The sequence below is a fragment of the Aotus nancymaae genome, unplaced genomic scaffold, assembly GCF_030222135.1.
Source record: "Aotus nancymaae isolate 86718 unplaced genomic scaffold, 86718_ANA_hifiasm-v0.15.2.pri h1tg000010l, whole genome shotgun sequence".
Lineage (NCBI taxonomy): Eukaryota > Metazoa > Chordata > Mammalia > Primates > Aotidae > Aotus > Aotus nancymaae.
In genome coordinates this window covers 33,835,514-33,855,797 of record NW_026988421.1, presented here as the reverse complement: position 1 = coordinate 33,855,797, position 20,284 = coordinate 33,835,514, and the positions used below count along the sequence as shown (strand labels likewise).

The following is a 20,284-nucleotide window of genomic DNA, read 5'->3' as shown; positions in this document are numbered from 1 at the left end:
GTTGTGGCCGGCTCAGTGAATTGCTCAGATTTCGGCGCAGGGAATCAACAAGTTGGACGTCAGTCACGTCAGAGACCCAGTTAGAAAGTCGGTAATTATAAAGACGACAGACGGACAAATATATAATGAAGGGAAGAAACCAGCATAAAAAGGTAGAGAATACTCAAAATCAGAATGCCTCTCCCTCTACAGGGGATTGCAATTCCTCATCAGTAACGGAACAAGGCTTAATAGATTACACCGGTATTCCAATAACAGAAGCAGGTTTCAAAACGTGGGTGATAAGAAACTTCTGTGAATTAAAAGAACTTATTCTAACCCAATGCAAAGAAACTAAGAACCTTGAAAAAAGGTTTGACGAAATGTTAATGAGAATGGACAATTTAGAGAAGAATATAAGTGAATTGATGGAGCTGAAAAACACAACACGAGAACTTCGCGAAGCATGCACAAGTTTAAACCGTCGAATTGATCAAGCGGAAGGAAGGATATCAGAAGTCGAGGACCAGCTCAGTGAAATGAAACGAGAAGACAAGAATGCAGAAAAAAGGATGAAAAGGAATGAGCAAAGTCTCCAGGAAATATGGGACTATGTGAAAAGACCTAATTTACGTTTGATAGGTGTACCTGAATGTGATGAAGAGAATGAATCCAAGTTGGAAAATACTCTTCAGGATATCATTCAGGAAAATTTTCCCAACCTGGCAAGGCAGGGTAATATTCAACTCCAGGTAATACAGAGAACACGACAAAGATATTCTTCAAGAAGACCAACCCCAAGGCACATAATTGCCAGATTTATTAGGGTTGAAATGAAGGAGAAAATACTAAGGGCAGCTAGAGAGAAAGTTCAGGTTACCCATAAAGGGAAACCTATCAGACTTACAGCAGATCTCTCAGCAGAAACCCTACAAGCCAGAAAAGAGTGGGGACCAATATTTAACATCCTTAAAGAAAAGAACTTTCAACCCAGAATTTCCTATCCAGCCAAACTAAGCTTTATGTGCGAAGGAAAAATTAAATCTTTTGCGAACAAACAAGTACTTAGAGAGTTCATCACCACCACCAGGCCTGCTTTACAAGAGCTTCTGAAAGAAGCACTATACATATAAAGGAACAACCAATATTAGCCTTTCCAAAAATATATCAAAAAGCAAAGAACTTTAACACAATAAAAAATTCACATCAACTAATGGGCAAAACAGCCAGCTAGCATCAAATGCTGGTATTAAACTTACATATATTTTAATTGGATAAAAAGCCAAAACCCATCGGTATGCTGCATCCGGGCCCATCTTACATGAAACAATACACAAAGACTCAGAGAGAAGGAGGAAGATTTACCAATTGAACAGAGAGTAAAAATAAACTAATAAACAAAAAGCAGCAGATGCAATTCTCACCTCTGATAAAGTAGACTTTAAAGCAACAAAGATCAAAAGAGGCGAGGAATGACATTACATAATGGCAAAAGGATCAATGCAACAAGAAGAGCTAACGATTCTATAGATCAACGAGATAGAAAATTAACAAGGATATTCAGAACTTGAACTCAGACCCGGAACAAGTAAACTTAATAAATATTTATAGTACTCTCCACTTCAAATACACAAAACATACATTACCACCTCACACCTATTCCAAAGGTGACTATATAATTGGAAGTAAATCACTCCTCAGTAATCGCATAGCATTTCATAGGTTTAAATTAAATATTGGTTGGCTGTTTGTTTGTTATCTTCTTCCCTTACTCCTTCCTGATTACATCATTAAGTATAATTATCAGTATAAAAGAGGTTTTCAATACCCATTACTAAATTGCATTCTAGCCTGGGCAAGAAAGCAATACTCCCATTCTCTCTCCCTCTTTCTTTTTCTTCTCCCTCCTCCCCATTCTCTCTCTCTCTTTCTCTTCCTTTTTTCTCCTTCCTATTCTCTCTCTCTCTTTCTCTAAAAAAAAAAAAAAAGAAAGAAAGAAATTCAGTGGAGTAATCATTTCTGTAGAACAGGATCACAAAAGAGATAAAAAATAAATAAATAAATAAATAAATAAATAAATACAGAAACCCAAAGTTCACCTATATTTATTAAAGCAAACCTGTAACTGTATCAAGATATTAACAATGAAGGAAAAAAAAAAAAAAAAAAAAAAAAAAAAGAAAGCAATCCCCTTTCAAATCTTTCAGTTTCACTTATATCAAAAACAAAGACTTCAATTAGTAAGAGGATGCCTTCAACACCTCTTTACCATGCATGTCTCCTTTTGCACCATAGAGGGGACAGTGCCCTAAGCTCACAGGCTTCTGTAGGAATCTGTATACCACAGAATGTAATACCAATGTGTACTTTTTATTATCTCTATTTTTATATCTACCTTCCATCTATATCAAGAGATACTGTTTTTTTTTGTTTTTCATGTACAGGGGCAAAGTTTCCTTTTAAAATAAACTTACTTAGAAAATATAAATTGATTTAAAGAAAATATAAAGTTAATAGCACAATGGGAAAATTTTGGAAATAGTGGTGATGGTTGCATAGCATTGTGAATGTAATTAATGCCACTGAATTGTATACTTTAAATTGGTTGGAATTACAAATACTCTGTTACCTACATTTTACCACAACTTTTGAAAATTAACCTCATACACCAAAAAATGCTGAGTTGTACACTTAAAATGTGTAAATTGTATGGTAAGAAAACAGTAGCACTATGGTACAAACATAAGCCAAAAACAAGGTTGGTGGTTCTCAAATGACTGACATTTGGGAAACACTGCATTATGCTATATTGCTTCCATTTTGTTAAACTAATTTTTTTAATTTAAATAACTTTACCAAGTCAAGGTGGGAGGCAGGATGAAGGCTTGTAGCATAAACATGCTGAATTCTTTCTCCAAGTTTCAGAAACAAGGAAAAATAAAGTGAACAGAGAAGGAAACTAAGGAGATAAGTTTCACTTGAGATTTAAGAGCTTGCCGCCAATCTAGTAACAAATGGAATTAAACAGAAACAGTCACTGGGGCCAGTCAGGGAAACCTGTGTGTCTCTGTGCTGGGACGAAGGAGGGCGGGTATCATGGTTCACGTCCAAGACTTCCAGTGCGGCTGATAAAAGAAAGAGTGAAGAAGATTCAAAGATTTCTTAGAAGGATGCAGACAAACAACCCAAGTGTTGGGGTTCATGGAAAAAAGGGCTGTGTTTCCTCTGCATTTGTATTTCAAGTTGAGGACTCAGATTTAACCACCACAAGGGGCCGGGTACAGTGGCTCACGCTTGTAATCCCAGCACTTTGGGTGACCGAGGCAGACAGATCACTTAAGGTCAGGAGCTTGAAATCAGGCTGACCAACATGGTGAAATCCCATCTCTACTGAAAAAATACAAAAATTAGCCAGGCATGGTGGTGCATGCCTATAATCCCAGCTACTCGGGAGGCTGAGGGAGGAGAATCGCTTGAACCTGGTAGGCGGAGGCCACAGTGAGCCGAGATTGCACCACCGCACTCCAGCCTGGATGACAGAGTGAGACTCCATCTCAAAAACAAAACAAAATAAAATTTAACCACCACACAAATGGGACAGGAATACTGAGAGTTACCCAAGGTTTGGAGAAACTTCCAGAGGCTTTTCCACTCAGGATGAAATTTCTCAGCTGTTAAGATGTTCATTCATCCTACCTAAGCCACAATGATGAAATCGTGAAACAGCTATTTTTCAAAATGTTCCAAAACCTGAGCTTACTACGAAGTTTCCTAGTCATGAGGCAAGAATCTACTAAATACATCTGCCGCGTTCTAGCATTGGCCTGGATCCCATGAGGGAATCCCAGAAGCGTGTCCCATACAGCTGTGTCCCTTAAGGAGCTTCTAACCAAATTGGGAAGATGAGGACCCACATGAAGAAAACAGAGAGACAGGGTGAGGTGGCTCATGCCTGTAATCCAAGCACTTTGGGAGGCTGGGTTGGGCGTATAACTTAAGCTCAGGAGTTTGAGACCAGCCTGGGCCTCATTGTGAGACCCCCATCTCTACAAAAAATGTAAAAAATTAGCTGGACGTGGTGGTGTGTGCCTGTGGTCCCAGCTACTCAGGAGGTGGAGGTTGCAGTGATTTGAGATCGTACCACTGCACTCCAGCCTGGGGGACAGAGCGAAACCCTGTCTCAGAAAAAAAAAAAAAGAGAATTATGTGATACCTTATCACCAGGGACCAACCTGTATGATGAGACTATAAATAGAACTAAATTAAGTTAATGTTTCTAAGTGTTTAGAAAAGTGTTTGCACATGAAAAATTGAGAAGTTGATAAAAACTTCCTAAGGGATGACGAAGGCAAGCTTTGTTCCCCTCAGTCAAATAGCATTGGGATGCTGCAGTTACCCTTCTGTGAAAAAGGCATGATATTTGCTAGTTAAAGTAATAAAATAATTCATTGTTCATTTCCTTATCTCTTCAACAAATAAATACTCACAATTTATCAATGAATAATAAATATTCAAAGCCTATCCCAGGGTCCCCAAGAAATGGAAGAGTGAGAAAATTTCTGTTCTCACTGGTACTGGGGAGACCACACAGGAGAGTTGGGAGGACTTTCCTGGCAGAGGGAAGGCGTGATTAAAGGAACAAAGGCACAAAAGCATATGGTGTGTCTGGGGCACAGGGAACCCCCTCTATGCGGGGGAAGGGCTATGTGTGAGGGGAAGGGAGTTTGGGTGTCTGAGAGGACCCTGTGCCATGCAGCGGAGTTCAGGCTGTATATTGGAGAACTGTCAGCAAAAAGTATTCAGGAGGAAAGGAAATTCTGTAAAATACACATTGAAAATGCAGTTTATTTTGCTTAAGTTGAAAACTGTCTTTGCTTGTTTTTGAAATAATTCTAGACATTCAGGCAGAATGTATCAGCTCTTTTGTAAAGTCTAGTCAAAACTGAGAAGATGAGTGGCTGACCATCCATCCCAGCCCGAGCAAGCGCTGCCTTCAGTCGCATAAAATAACACAAACCAGTGGCTAACAACATGTTACCAAGTCAACATCCTGCTCTATCTGCTTTCAAGAACAAATAAGATGCTATAATTAACCAATGTCTGCAAATGTACCACAAGCATGCTTTACAATATGCTTAGAAAATGATTCTGAAGTAGACTATAAACATGTCTCCTGTTTACACTGACTATTAGCTCAGAAATTCAGCATCACAGCTATTGTCATGTCCTTAGAAAGCACAAAAGGAAACCTCAAGCCTGGCCTAGTGTCCAAATTCCCAGCGCGTGGACCCCAGTGAAGAAGCCTTTGCTCTACTGCAAATACATGTGGGTTCACAGGGTGAGAGGTGAGAAGCTTGCAATGGTGGGACTTAAATCTTAAGTTTCAGTAACCCCTCACCTTCCCCCACCTTCCTGGCAAACATCAAGACCGCTTTTTCATTTTAGTCATCACCATGGGTCTTTCTTCTCCCTTGTTCACCCACCTTGGTTAATGGGTATTGAATTTCCTGTCCAACTAACCCTTTTCACTTACAAAGCTCCCGACAGAGAGAGACAGATATGCCCAACCTGCAAGTCACCAGCTACCCTCAAAGTCACATACAGTCCTCAGACTGCTGGTAAGGGGGTCAGCGGAATGCCAGTTTCTTACCCACCACATATCTTACTGGCATTAAAGTCAGGGGAGGGAGGAGGTGACAATTATTTAGAGGTGTTAGTGTGAGTTAAAGTGACATCAGTAATTGTTCTCATCACCATCATCATCATCATTATCATCATCCTCATGATGCCAGAAAGATAAGGCGGAGTCCTATGGACACTTTCCTAACTCAGACTTTAAATACAGTCATGGCCAGGCATAATGGCTCACACCTGTAATCTCAGCACTTTTGGAGGCCAAAGCAAGCAGATCGCTCGAGGCCAGGAGTTCAAGACCAGCCTTGGCAACATGCAAAACTGTCTCTACAAAAAATACAAAGTTTAGTTTGGCATGGTGCATGCCTGTAGTTCCAGCTACTTGGGAGGTTGAAATGGGAGGATCACTTGGGCCCAGGGAGGTCAAACCTGCACTGAGGCTGCAGTGAGCCATGATTGTACCACTGCATTCCAGCCTGGGCAACAAAGTGACACCTTGTCTCAAAAAAACAACAACAAAAAATACAATCATGGTGGTTACAATGTCTCCCCAGAAACGAAGAGAAAGTTGTAGAAATGAAGGAGGAGGAATGAATCCACTCCTTCCACAGTCTTACGCTGGCTTCCAGAGGCAGCTGGAGCTGCTAACTTTTGGGATGCAGGTGGGTTCACCTGTCATATACAATCAGTTTGCCATCTCTCTGTTCTGTGCCAGATGCAGACTCCTAAGGCTGCCTGGCTTCACTGCACATCAGTGAATTTGCAGCGCTGGGTGGAGGGTTCTGGGTCAAGGGTCTACCGACATCAGCCCAAATCTTTTACAGCTCACACAGACAAGAAGCAGTATTTTCTTCATTCATCAGGTAATTCACCTGGCCCTCCTCAAGGTACTTAAGGTTCAAGATCAAGGGAGCAGGACAGTAAGAGAGATGACCTCAGGTCCCTAAGACTTTTATCCAGCACTCCTTGCCCCCTTAAATGAATGAACTATTAGCTCTAAATGAGCTATTCCAAGTTTTCATTTCTTGTTGTTTTTTAAAAACAAAGGACTACAGCTTTTCCCTTCCCCTCCCCAACCCACCCTACCTGCTCTTCAGCTTGAACAAAAATAGCAAAACAGCTGAGGCTGCCATGACAACCAATGAAAGTGCTGTGGTGCTCACCCTTGTCCACCGGTGATAAAACCTGCCTGCGGCTCTCCCAGTCCTCTCCAGCTGGGGCTGGGCCCTCTAACTTTCTTCCAAAAATTCAACCTTCAGGAAGCTTTCCCAAATAGAGCTGCTGTATCCTCAACCAAGAAGTCCAGGGTCAGTTGGAGTTGCCTCAGTGCCCAGTGCCTCTGAACTTTTTGATATGATCTCATTTGTTCCTTTCAGTGTCTCCAGGCACATGTGACAGAGATGACTATCTCCATTTTGTAGATGGAAAAATAGAGGCACGGGCCATAAACTGACTGGCCCTAAATCATAAGCTTCTGGTTTAATGGTAGAACCACGTGTAGAATTCAAAGTTCCCAACTCCAGATCTGGTGAGCAGAAGAACAGAAGGAACAGCCACTCTCAGAAAACATGACCCAAAAGGAGAAAAGATTCTACTAGGTGAGCTGCTTCCCAGCCACGACTGACAGTCCCTCAACCAGTCTCTAGGATATAAACCTGGGAAGGGTTGGGGAAAAATCTACTTTCCCACCATGGTAAATGAGCTGCACAAAAACCCACCTCTATCCTGGATTCAGCGTCTTGGGTGCATCCACCAAGCACAGGCAACCAGAAGAGCACAGGAAAGCTTCCTTGGCCGGGTTTATCAAGATCCTTAGGGAGCACCATCCACCTGCATCCCATGAGCCACACCTGTGAGACACTGCTCCCTGCAGGCACCCAGGTCTGGAGGCCTGCAGGCCCCTGTTTCCTCGTTCAGGAAACCCCAGTGTTGCTAACAAAGCAGGAGCTACCGCAGTCCCCCAAAAGGCTTCCTCTTTCTTCATCTCTTTCCGACACTTATAAATGTGCTTCCTCTCCCTATGTAAATTTCGTTCAAATGGCACAACGCAGGCTTGTCATGAGGCCATTAATAACTCATGTTTTCACAGGCTCTTCTTGGTTTCCTGGTTCAAGAATCAATTCTTATCTAGACAGACACTGATGTCTGGATTTACTGGTGTGAGGATGGACAAATGGGCTTTGTTTGGGGCAGGCCACATAAATGTGATTTATTTTCACTAAGTCAAGAACTGAGAGGCTGAAGGCAGCTCTTGACAATCACTAAGCTGAAGAAATTGAGAGTAAAATTTCTTCCCTTTTGTCTCTTTCCCACTTCAGGGTCAAAGTCCCAGGAAAGGCTGAAATGGTGTTTACTTTCCCCCACTTATGCTGACCCTTTGCATTCTGACCAGCTGAAACAATGGAACTGGCTGGTCAGTTTCACTTTCCATTTTCAGGAAGGGTAACTTTCTATTCTTAACCCCTCACCAAGAAACACAGAGTCTGGTTTTGTGGCTTGGTCAAGGCTGGGTGTAGGTGGGGGCGTGATGCCTCTTAGTGAAGGGCTTAAAGAAATATGAAACAAGATGGGCATTCCAAATTCTCCTTAAATAATTACACACCAAAATTAAAACTCCTTTAACCCAGGAGTTGCTGGCCTTAGTAGCCCAATATTAAAAGCAGGGCTACTAAGGCCAAGGCTCTAAAGATATTCTCTAATATTTCCTAGCAACACAAAGGCAGTTAACTAACAGATTCTGGAAAAGCACATTCAGTTCAGCCACGGAAGACCTGGATTCAAGTCCCACCTCTGCCACTTCCTGGGTAATCTTGACATTTCTAAGCTTCAATTTCCTCTCCTTTAAGATGGGTTTATTTATGCCTGCCTGGTCTGCTGCACAGGCTTATTGGAATTAAGTGATCAACATGCAGAAGCCCTTTGAAAACTGAAAAGTGTGAGACAAAGTTAAATCAATTAGTGTTGTTTATCTGTTGACCAAATTGTTCTTCTACTAGACTGTGAGAACAGATTCCCTGGCATTCATTCATCTTTGTATCCCCAGGGCTTAGAATATAGTGAGAAATCAATATATGCTTCTTGCATGAATGGATGAATCGATGAATGAGATAAGACCAACCACCTAAGTTACTAGCAGGGAAAACAACACCTCAGGGAGGACCACTGCAAGGCTTCATGCCTGGAGGCTTTTATCGTGGAATCTGGAGACAAGCAGGAAACTGTCTAACCCTCTAATTTATGGTAGCAGCCTGAACCAAGCTGCCCTGAAAATTCTGCATGGTACACTGTGTTAGTCCCAGTCTTCCGAGAAACAAAGGCTAAAATGAGATTAAACATACAAGGTGTTTTGTTTTATTTTGTATTTTGAGATGGAGTCTCACTCTGTTGTCCAGGCTGGAATGCAGTAGTGCGATCTCAGTTCACTGCAACCTCCACCTCCTAGGTTCAAGCAATTCTCCTGCCTCAGACTCCCAAGTAGCTGGGATTACAGGCATGCATTACCACACCCAGCTAATTTTTGAATTTTTAGTAGAAACAGGTTTTCGCCATGTTGGCCAGGCTGGCCTCGAACCCCTGACCTCAGGTGATCCTCCCGCTTCAGCCTCCCCAAGTGCTAGGATTACAGGTGTGAGCCACTGCACCTGGCCATACAAAGATTTTGTCAGGGAAAGTCCCTGGGAAGGAAAATGAGGAGGGAGGGTGGGAGAACCTTGTAGCTGTCTGAGCCCAAATGAATAAGAGGGGTGAAGGAAGGTTGGGTGCAAGTGTCCTAGACCACAAATGGGCTAAGGAAAGTTGTGCAAATCTGTCAGGGGGTCCTCAAGCAGAAGTTGGCCATTGGAGAGTCTTGTGTGGGCCTAATATCCCTGCCATGCCCAGTTATTAGCTGGGAGCAGCCTACAGAAAGCAGGGCCTTGGTCAGAAGCTGTGATGGATTCAGAGGGTGGCACAGGAGCCCTTGGTTAGTTCTACTCCCGGCAACTGGAGATCTGCCAGGCATATTCGCATGGCCACCACGTACATGGCAGTGCTTCAGAACATGGAGTTTAGAGTTCACATAACATGGACTGAGTCCCTGCTATTACTGGCTGGCTATCTTGGGCAAGTTACTTGATCTCCGAAAGCCTCATTTTCCTTATTTATAAAATAGCGATTATAATTCCTACCTCTCAGTACTGTTATTGTTGAACACTGTGTCTGCCACATAGTAAGTGCTCAATAAAAGGAAGCTGACTGTTAATTTTAATAACAATAATAATAATTTATTATTCACCAAGTACTTCTATTAGCAGTTATGACTTAAGAACACCTGCCATGGTTGCATGCTCGTATTAGAATTATATGAGGCCATCACAGGGACGTGGGACGTAGCCTAAAACCATAGTTTGGCAGTATGACAATTCAAACGACCAAACCAGTTTGCCTACAAATGAAAGGTCAGAGTGACTTAAGCACCAGTTTGGCTCTTTCCAGCAGGGGCTGCCAGGGTGGGTTGCATTGTGCCAGAATCTACCTACAGCCATAACCTCCTCTCTTCTCTTCTGCTTGTCACTGGCAGTGTCCTCAACCTGTCCCATGCCAGCTGTGAAACCATCACCTGTCTCTGAAAGCAAGCATTGTCGGGAAGCTTCACCCCAAGAACGGGATCATCTCCAGGCTCTGAGAGACAAGACTCTGCTATGCTCTATCCACTTTTTTTTTTTGGACTTTAGCCAACTGATAGTGGTCATGGCTGGTTACTGCTGGCCAGTGGCCCCTACATCTTACTGGAGTCACAGAGTGTCCCCTTGTTGGGCTGGCTCTGACCCGAGGCCATTACAGGTTTCACGGCCCCAGCTGATCCTGCTCAGGCCTCTCCCAGCCTTGCTGATCCTCAGGTCTTGGTGACAGTAATGACCAAGAACCAACAAACAAGGAACTTCGGATACATGGAAGCCAGGCTCTTACTCTTTCACTGCTGCCTTAGAGGCCTTTTCCCCAATTCCCTTTTCCAAGAGGGTCACCAAAGACACACACAGGGACTTTCTGGGTTTGTTTTGTTGTTGTTGTTAGTTTTTTTTTTTTTCTTTGAAAGAATGACCTTCAGTTATTCTAACTGAAAGAGTCCAAATTAAACCTAAAAACATTGATTTTGTTTAATAATTAACAGCTTATAAAACTGGTCAAACTATGTCTTGCAGAATAATCATCTCCATTTCACAGGGACTTTTCTAGGGAGTTTTGAGTTTCCGTGTTGGAGCTGGAATCTAACACTTGAGCTGCCAGTCTCAGCCTGAGATTGGACAGGAAAGGACACAAAGTCAAGGACAGGCTGGACCCTCCCAACAAAGCCAAGCTAGGCCTTCCCGTCTGAGGAAAGAGGGGGTCATGCTGGGGTGGAGAGTAAGCTTCAGGGCAGGAGAACAGGCTGCCCACTCGTCACATGGCCTCCAGCAGGAGCATCGAGCCCATCTCTGAACATGGCTTGTTTCTCTCCACTGGTCTTCCAAGCCAGAGTGAGGAAGGGCTGGGCCCACCTGATGCCAGACATGCCCAGTGTTTGAGAGGGAGAACTGCCATCACCAGGCAGAAACGCTGATTCAGCCATCTTCTGCCCCATGACACTTAAAAGTATCTGCAAACTCAGTAACTAGCCTCAGCACACCACCTTCTTTTGCCTCTTGTTTGCATTTATCCTTCTCACCAACTGAAAAACCAATCATGTTTGGCTTCCTTGCAAATCCACATTCTTTAAGAAATGATACCCTGCAGTAAAACCTGGGCATTCTCACACTCATACCCTGAGGTCGACTGTCCAAAAACCCAGCATTCACCACTTGCCCTTGGGTGAGCCACTTCCCCTGGCAGAGTCCTCTGTCTTCCTCTGTATTAAGTAAGACAGAGTGGAAAATAACCATTTGGTTTCTTGGGGGCTGTCCTGCCCCGATGCTCTTTGAGTCCACTGGCCTTGCTAACCACCTCCTCACTAAGCACACGCACACACTAAAAGGCCTTTGACCTCCGCAAACATTTATCTACAACAAACCCAGCTTGGTCACGTGTAATACAAGACATGAAGTGAGACAATACGCTTTCTGGTTTGGAATCACAAGCGTGAGGACAAAACATGGTTTCCATTCTTCATTTATATACAGTTATAGAAGCCACTAGAATCAACATTGGGATCGGGATCAAGAAGAATCTGTCCCAGGGTTCTCATCTCCTCAGAAGAAGGTGAGAGTATCTGCAAAGGTCTTGCCAGAGTGATGAATTAAAATGGAGAAATTGTGTAGCTTTTAGAAGCATAGCCAATGTTATATTACAATTTTATTTATTTATTTATCCTTAGAGACAAGGTCTTGCTTGCTCTGTTGCCAAAACTGGAGTGTAGTGGTGTGATCATGGCTCACTGCAGCCTTGACCTCCTGGGCTCAAACGATCCTCCCACCTCAGCCTCCCAAGTAGCTGGGACTACAGGTGTGTGCCACCATGCCCAGCTAATTTTTTTTTTTAATTTGTGTAGACCGGGCACAGTGGCTCATGCCTGTAATCCCAGCATTTGGGAGGCCTAGGTGGGCAAATCACCTGAGGTCAGGAGATCGAGACCAGCCTTGCCAACATGATGAAACCCCATCTCTACTAAAAATACAAAAAATTAGCTGGGCATAATGGTGGGCACCTGTAGTCCCAGTGATTTGGGAGGCTGAGGCAGGAGATTCACTTGAACACAGGAGGCGGAGGTTGCAGTAAGCTGAGATCACGCCACTGCACTCAAGCCTGGGTGACAGAGAGAGACTCGTTTCAAAAAAAAAAAATTTGTAGCAGAGTTTCTTCATGTGACCCAAGTTGGTCTCGAAATCCTGGGCTCCAGGGATCCTCCTACCTCGATCTCCCAATGTGCTGGGATGACAGGCGTGAGCCACTGTGCCTGGCCTATACTATAACTAAAAATTTAAACTATTATTTTAATAATATGCACTATAGAAGGAGGGTGTGAGTCAAAAGGGAGCATGGGTTAAAACAGGTAGAAAATTCCTTCCCTGGGATCTTGCAACCTATGACCCATCTCTCCGCCACTCCTGCCAGCCTCTGTGCCCACTGCCTAAACGCCTTCCTCTTTTTCACTTTTCCTTTTCATGATATTGTTGTCCTTTGTATGGCATGTTTTGCCAACCCTGCAGTCACAATATAGTTTATTTCCTCTTTGTTCAGGTTCAGCAATCTTCCAAAAGTAGAGACACAGACCCCTGTAGGGGAAGAGGAGAGTGGCCCACTAATACCAAGTAGGCAAGAAGCACCTGGAAGGTTCTCATGCACAAAAACCTCCCCCACCTCCACATGCAACTAATAAAAGCTTCATCTGAGTTATCACACTGAGGATGATGCAAATGCTCTGGGGAAGGTTCAGCTTCACAGACAGTCACACTTTAGTGAGAATTATTTTTGAATCTTAGCTGATCAGAGTTTGAAAGAACCTGAAGAATCATTTAGTTCAAATTATACTCAAGGAATTTTTTTTTATCATGGTCAACCTCTACTTAAATATGACAATGACAAGAGTCCCCTTCTTGAGTCTACTCCACTGACGTGCATTTTGAATTATTAATAACTGGGCTGGGCACAGTGGCTCATGTTATAATCCCAGCTCTTTGGGAGGCTGAGTTGGGTGGATCATTTAAGGTTCAGGAGTTTGAGATCAGCCTGGCCAACATGGTGAAACCCTGCCTCTACTAAAAACACAAAAATTAGCCATGTGTGGTGGCAGGCACCTGTAGTCCCAGCTACTCAGGAGGCTGAGGCAGGAGAATTTCTTGAACCTGGGAGGTGGAAGTTGCAGTGAGCAAAGATCTCACCACTGCACTCCAGCCTGGGCGACAGAGCAAGACTCTATCTCAAAACAAATAAACAAACAAACAAAAAAACAAATTATTAATATCTGTGAAACCTCATCCTTATCTTTAGTCCAACCCTGCAGAATCTGTTCAGATAGTTCTGCTGCAAGCAAGAAAAATCCCAACTCACAATGCCTTAAACATTAAGGACATTTATCTCCTGGAATCCAAAGTCCAGCATTCAGGCAGGCTTGGGGTTGGTAAATGTTCAGCCACATCACGAAGGTCCCAGTTTCCTCCCATTTCTCTATTCTATCATCTTCAGCACAAATTTCATTCTCAAGCTGGTGGCAAGATGGCTGTGGCGCCACAGGTTCACCTCACAACAAGGTCCAGAGGAAAAGAGAACAATATTCCCACGAGCATGGAATAGAAACTTCCCTTCATTCTAACTGCTCCAACTTAGTTCATATGAACAATTATAGTCCCCAGGGGAGTACCATGCAATCCCTGACTCTGTAATCACCCAGAGTGGAAAGAGAGATGGAACTTCCACCATAATGTCCACCCTTCCTGCCTCTCAGCAATCTCCACCTCAAATAGTGATCTCCCTTACCCTGCAACTCAGAAAACAGCCTCAGCGCTTTCCAAAAAATGGTGCATAAATGGTTGCAGGCTCCCTGGTTGGTCTCTGGACATATACTAGTCGACCAGTTTCCTCCTAAAAAGGTGGCACCCAGAATGGAACACCATTCTTGGTAGAATATATTGAAATTATTCCAGGACAAAGGAGCTATTCTCTTATTAAGGTAGCTTAATACTAAGGTAGTTCAGTGGCCACATCATACTATTGATTCTTTTTAACTTTTAAGTTCAGGGATACACATGTACAGATGCGTTATATGGGTAAACTGGTGTCATGAGGGTTTGATGTACAGATTATTTTGTCTCCAAGGTACTAGGACCCAATAGTTATTTTTTCTGATCCTCTCCCTCCTCCCACCCTCCACCCTCAGAAATGCCCTGGTGTCTGTTGTTTCCCTCTATGTATCCATCTGTTCTCATCGTTTTGTTCCCAGTTATAAATGAAAACATGTAGTATTTGGTTTTCTGTCCCTGTGTTAGTTTGCTAAGGATAATGGCCACCAGCTCCATCCATGTTCCAGCAAAGGATATGATCTCATTCTTTTTTATGGCTGCATAATATTCCACAGTGTATATGTAACACATTTGCTTTATCTAGTCTACCATTGATGGGCATTTATGTTGATTTTATGTCTTTGATACTCATACTATTGATTTCTTTTCAACAAGTAGTCAACTATAAATCCTGCAATTCATACTCACATGGTGATGACATGTTGGATTTCTGCTGTGCTGCGCTAGTTCAATTGCTTTTATAAACCTAAAAGCAGAACTCAGGATTAACATATTGAACTAGATCAAGATGATGCTGAATAATGCTTCAGTCACTCAGTGTAAAAACCATCCAGTCACCTATGTATATTATCCATCTATAAATCTGTATTCATTTGCTAGGGCTGCCATAACAAAACACCACAGACTGCAGGACTTGAACAATAGAAATTGACTTTCTCAAAATTCTAGAGGCTACATGTCCAAGATCAAGGTGTCAGCAGGGTTGGTTTTTTTCCTCCGGCCTCCCCGCTTGGTTGCAGATGGCTGGCTTTTCACTCTGTCCTCCATAATCTCTCTTCCGTGTGTGCATATGTCTGCATGCTAATCTCCTCTCCTTCTAAAGACACCAGTCACATTGGATAAGGGCCCATCTATATGTCCTCATTTTACCTTAATTACCTTCTTAAAAGCCCTATCTCCAAATCCAGTCATGTTCTGAGGTGCGAAGGGTTAGGACTTCCACAAATGAATATGAGGTAGACACAATTCATCCCATGACAAATGTGATGTCTGACTTCTGTGTATGCTTCAAAGTCAGAGAAAAACTGGCCACGAAACCTAAGGCCAGGGCTGCTAGCTCTCCTCTAGACACTCCCGCAAGGACAACCATTAATCCAATTATTTTCTCATGTTATGCTGAGATCAGTCTCTTTGGAGAGCAGATTTCAACCAGGTTTGGGAGAGAGTTGAAGAGAAAGATCATTCTGGAAACCTGGGCCCAAAAGGGGGCTCTAGTAGGGTGTTTCCACAGTCAGAGTAGGTGACTCTGGATATGAAGGTGCTGAACTGGGGGCTGCTGCACAGAAGATGAATCATAATGGAGAAGGGCAAGGGAAGAAGAGCTGGAAGTTTATCAGAAGGCAAATTTTGTGACCTCCCAATTTTACTTAGGACATAGGTAGCAGCAACAGCATCTGGAACACTTTTAAAATTATCCTGAGTGCCTGTATCACAGAGTAACTATGACTGTGTGCAATTACCCAGGAAGGTAGTGATGACCACATTTTGCTAAACTTAAAAATCCAGGTTTCTATAGATGTGGTTAATGAAAAGTAATTGGTATACTTTCTCACTCTTACAGTCTTTAAAAAATATGCACACACAAATATATGTATATATCTACACAGAGAGAGAGAGAAACAAAGGGGGATGCACTATTAGAGAAGCTACACACAAATCCTAGAGAATGAAGTAGCTAGCACTACAGAGTAAGATTTCAATAAATAAACACCTGTTCACAGATCAGTTACTCCTGATCCTTAAGCATCCCTTCTTAAATTAAATCACTTAACTTAAGAGGCAAAGCCTGCTCTCCAGGTCAGTTTACATTTCTAACGATTGAAGCTTTAGGGTAACTCGATGTTATTACTCCTCTGCTGATTTTTTTCCTTCTTGCTGGAGTAGGTACTCAAAAGATGGGAATCATGACTGGAGGGTCATCAAGATGGCCGAGTCCAGCTCCTGCATCTGATGCCCGAAGTTCCTTCCCCACATACCAAATGCCTACTTCAAACCAATGACAGTGGCACATGAGAGTACACCTTTGCAAGAGCTGCCGTCTCCCCGAGGAAGCTCTCCTTCAGTTTCCTCAAGGTAGAAATCAAGAGAGAAGAGAAGCACCTTTCTTCTTCCCTGCTCTTATTTGTACCGCCTCCCCGTGATGAGATAAGCCTGTGCCAACTGCTACCTGGGTGGGGGACAAGCTGCGTGTGACCCTGTCATTCTTTTTTCTTTTCACCTCATTAATAAATGCTTTTTAGCCACTTCACCAACTGACCCCAAGCCTCACCTCTGGTCTCTAATCAAAACCTAAACAGGGTTTTCCATAAACTGAAATTTACATTCAATCATCACCATAGCAACCATCACACAGAATTAGATACTTTTCCATTTCTGATATAATTTACATTTTTTTTAAAGAGCTGCTTTCCTCTTCAATTGCAAATCCAAGTTATTCAGAAGATAACCATTAAAAATCTATTTTGAAAAAACTACATTTAAACAGACTGTGGCAAGGTTCTTAAAACAGGTATTTGAAGTGGTTTCTAGACACTTAGCAACATACACTTATTCCCCCAAACGGTGGCCGTCATTGCTGAAGACTCCGGGATTTGGTCCAGTGTTAAGAATCAATGTTTCTCTCAAAACTGTCACAAACAGAACTGAAAAGGTGCCCTGAAATAAAAACTGCAAGCCAGGGCATGCAATTCTGTTAATTTCTAAAGGATATCCACATCATGTCTAAAAATAAATAAATAAAACAAGGTTGGACTGTTCAGTGTGCAATTGGCGAATCCCCCCCAAATTTCTGGAATTCACCTAGTCATCCAAGAGGAGCTATTCAATTGCTAAAGTGGCCTAAGACTATGTAAGAATAGGCAGCAGTAAGGACAGTAAGCCACAGTTAAAGAGGTGAACCCTCATTCAGGAAGTCTAAATGTTTCTCATTCTATGAGTACAATGCCATAAGCAAGGCCGTGAATATTCAGAGATGTTGGAAATGTATTTCAGATTTAGAAAAAGGTAAGAAAAGACACCTTTCAGAAGATGTACTGACAAAAAAATCTACTTATGACACTAATACCACTAATAAATTAATGAGCACCCACCCAATGCATCACTCCTATACATCTCATTCCCTTGTTACTTACAATCCCAGAAACTGGGCAATTCAGTTGTGTTGAAAATTGAGATAATAAAATCAAATCATTTTCCATAAGCCAAATCATTTTATCTTATTTATTTATAGCCAAACTATGATGTAGTGATATTCCATTCACTTAATTCATTCATCAAGCATTTACTGAGCACTAGACGCTACCATGTGCTGAGAACTGGATTTAATAAAGATAAGTGACACATCATCCAAGACTCATTACTTTTCTAATTCATAGGATGGCAGATGTTTCATGTCCAAACGTCAGGTAAATTTTCACCCATTTCCTTTAAATAAACATTCAAGATTTTCTCTATATATAGGAGGTAATGCTGGTCACATGGCTATGCTACTCATTTTAATAACTCCAGTCTGGACAATAGAATTACATTGATGGCTAATAGTCTACCACTTTTATTATTAAGACGTGGTAGTTCTCACCACAGGGCATTTATTTTGAGATTTCTGAAAACATCCTGACTTAGTTCCAGAGCCACTCTGCCACTTAGGAGACAGGGCTGAATTCCACCCCAAATGACAAAGAAATCTCCCCTAAATGCTCCTAACAGTTAGGCATTGTATAGACCAAAAAGACATCATTCTTAAAGCTTATCAGCCGTTCTTTTTTTTTTTTAAAGACCATCAGCATAGCTAGTTAGGCAATGTGAGCAAGGAGTGGGTTATTTCCAAATAGTTGCCAAAGTATCTTATATGCACAGAAGTGAGAAGTCTTACATATTAGGTGGGATAATATATGCAAGAAATATACTAGCCCAGGAATGGGATGCTGGTTTCCTCCCTGGTGCCAACTCTAGTAGAACAGTGGTGGATGCCCATTCGCCTGAGTGAGGCTTATTCTGAGACCAAGGCCCAGCTCAGTGAGACAAGATGCCTTGATTCACTAACAAAGTCTGATCTAGGAGTAGACAGGCTGTGATTTACAATGTGTTTCAGTGTCCAAGGCAGCCTGGACCATGTTGGAAGGGAAAAGGCAGTTCTATGCCACTGAGTTTCTGGGGAGAGTTTGCAGAAATAATCCAAAAGAACATCCCAGTGCATTCAAACACCAATGAACCTGTGCTGACAATCTTAAGAAAAACTTTGAGGCACAACAGGCAGAACTTAAGAGAGAATGGGTACCTTCCAAATTGTTGGAAAAGATGAGCCAACCAAACATATTCCATGTTGAAGTTTTTGAAAAACTTCACCAAGAACCATCAACAATGGAAAACCTAAATAAGATCACAGAAATTAAAGATCAGAGCAGTTGAGGCAGCACTCTCTGACAGATATGCCATGTTGCCAATTAAGACAAGCTGAGGATAAGTGTTAGAAGAAAAATGCTTGTTCCTCGGTGCCAAAAAGAAGAACTAGTGCTCAAAGAATTTTCTCAGCAAGGCAATTTTACTTTCTGCAGAAAGGGTGCTTCTTGGAAGCCTGATTGTCACGAGACCACCCTAAACAAAGAAAAACAGATATTTCTATCCCTGACACATTGGATCCTCACTGCTGTGTGCTGTCTCCATTGGCTGGAGCTGAACTGCACAATCTAGACTGATCCTGATTGGCTAAAAAGGTAAAACTTTCCTAAATAGGTAAACACATGATGGAGAACAAAGAAAGGAAGTAGGTTGTTTACAGGAAACTAGGAGAATAATAATATTTCCAAATAAAGAAGAGGCAAAGGCTGTAAGCCAGGAAATGCCTGGGCATGTTTGGGCATGTTTGGACATGTCTGAGCAGGCTATAGGTCAGAACAAATAATTTGGTTAAAGTACAAGGACATAGAATGTACTTATTCTCTTACTATATTTAACAGCTACATAGGACTTAACAGAGTTATTAATAAAAATCAAGAAAGCTTGAAGGAAGTTAGTTTTTAAAAGAAACTATTATTTCTAACACTTATCATTTATTCTTTAACAAAAAGGGAAAATTTGAAGAGGAACTTTTTACTTTTCACAATTTCCTCTCTTGATTTTATAGTTTTTTTTCCTCTTCAAACTTCCTTAACATGTTTTGGATCCATTGTTCTGCTTGATTCTTCAAAAGAAGTTTTTCTGAATAAGGTGGAGGAGAATTAAGGGAGGTTTTTAGTAAGTGCTGTCTCTATGAGTCTTTGCACCAACCCACAGAGGCATGGTATGACACAACACCCAACAAGAATGAATACGCCTACTACCTTGGTGAGAGACGTAAGAATTGAGGCTATGATTCCTTTCCATTCACAGAATCATTTTTCTAGCCACCCTGTGAAGGGGTCATTTACTCCTGAGTTTTTGGCTAACTCATTGGACAGAGCAGTTAGACCTTGGCCTTTGTTATACTTCCATTAGAGGTGGTGGTGTTTGGGATGAAGGTACAACATTGAGTTGTAATCATAATGCACACTCCTCCTCTTTTTGCTAATATTATGTCTAAGTCTATCCTATTTTCCTAAGCCATCTGGCTAGTAGCCCCTAATTGCTCAGCTATTCCTTTAACAGCATCCCTCATGTAGTTAATAAACTACTGTTGGTTGTAATAAATGTAATTTGTCCAATCTATGTTTTTATTAACTGTCACCCACCAAAATATTGACTCAAATCCTGCAGCTATTTGATCTCGGGCTTTACATTTATCTGGTGCTCCTCATGGGACTCCAATTGCATCTAAACAAACGTGAGAGTCGAAAGACCCATAAGGGGCTTTCATTGTTTTACGATGTTGTATTTTTCCTCTCTCTGGTTGATGAAATGCCAGGGGGAAAGGGATAGCCAACTGGACTACAGCACAAGTGCTCTTA

At 42.1% G+C, this 20,284-nt stretch overlaps 1 protein-coding gene and 1 long non-coding RNA gene across 3 annotated transcripts in view; one reads left to right on the top strand and one right to left on the bottom strand.

Moving 5' to 3' along the window:
• Nucleotides 1–20,284, bottom strand: part of PIK3AP1 (phosphoinositide-3-kinase adaptor protein 1) — a 138,733-nt gene that overhangs the window by 79,750 nt on the left and 38,699 nt on the right. The window contains exon 1 of one of the 2 annotated variants that reach the window (XM_021672919.2): nucleotides 14,772–14,824. The exons of the other annotated variant lie outside the window; for it this stretch is intronic. Within the exon in view, the coding sequence (XP_021528594.1) occupies nucleotides 14,772–14,784 (13 nt within the window). The 5' untranslated portion in view covers nucleotides 14,785–14,824. Of the gene's footprint in view, nucleotides 1–14,771; nucleotides 14,825–20,284 lie in introns of those variants that run through there. 2 annotated transcript variants of the gene reach the window in all.
• LOC105708237 (uncharacterized) lies at nucleotides 11,678–16,352 on the top strand. The gene is made up of 2 exons (XR_001105270.2): nucleotides 11,678–11,826; nucleotides 16,248–16,352. It is a non-coding gene; the product is annotated as an uncharacterized LOC105708237 (long non-coding RNA).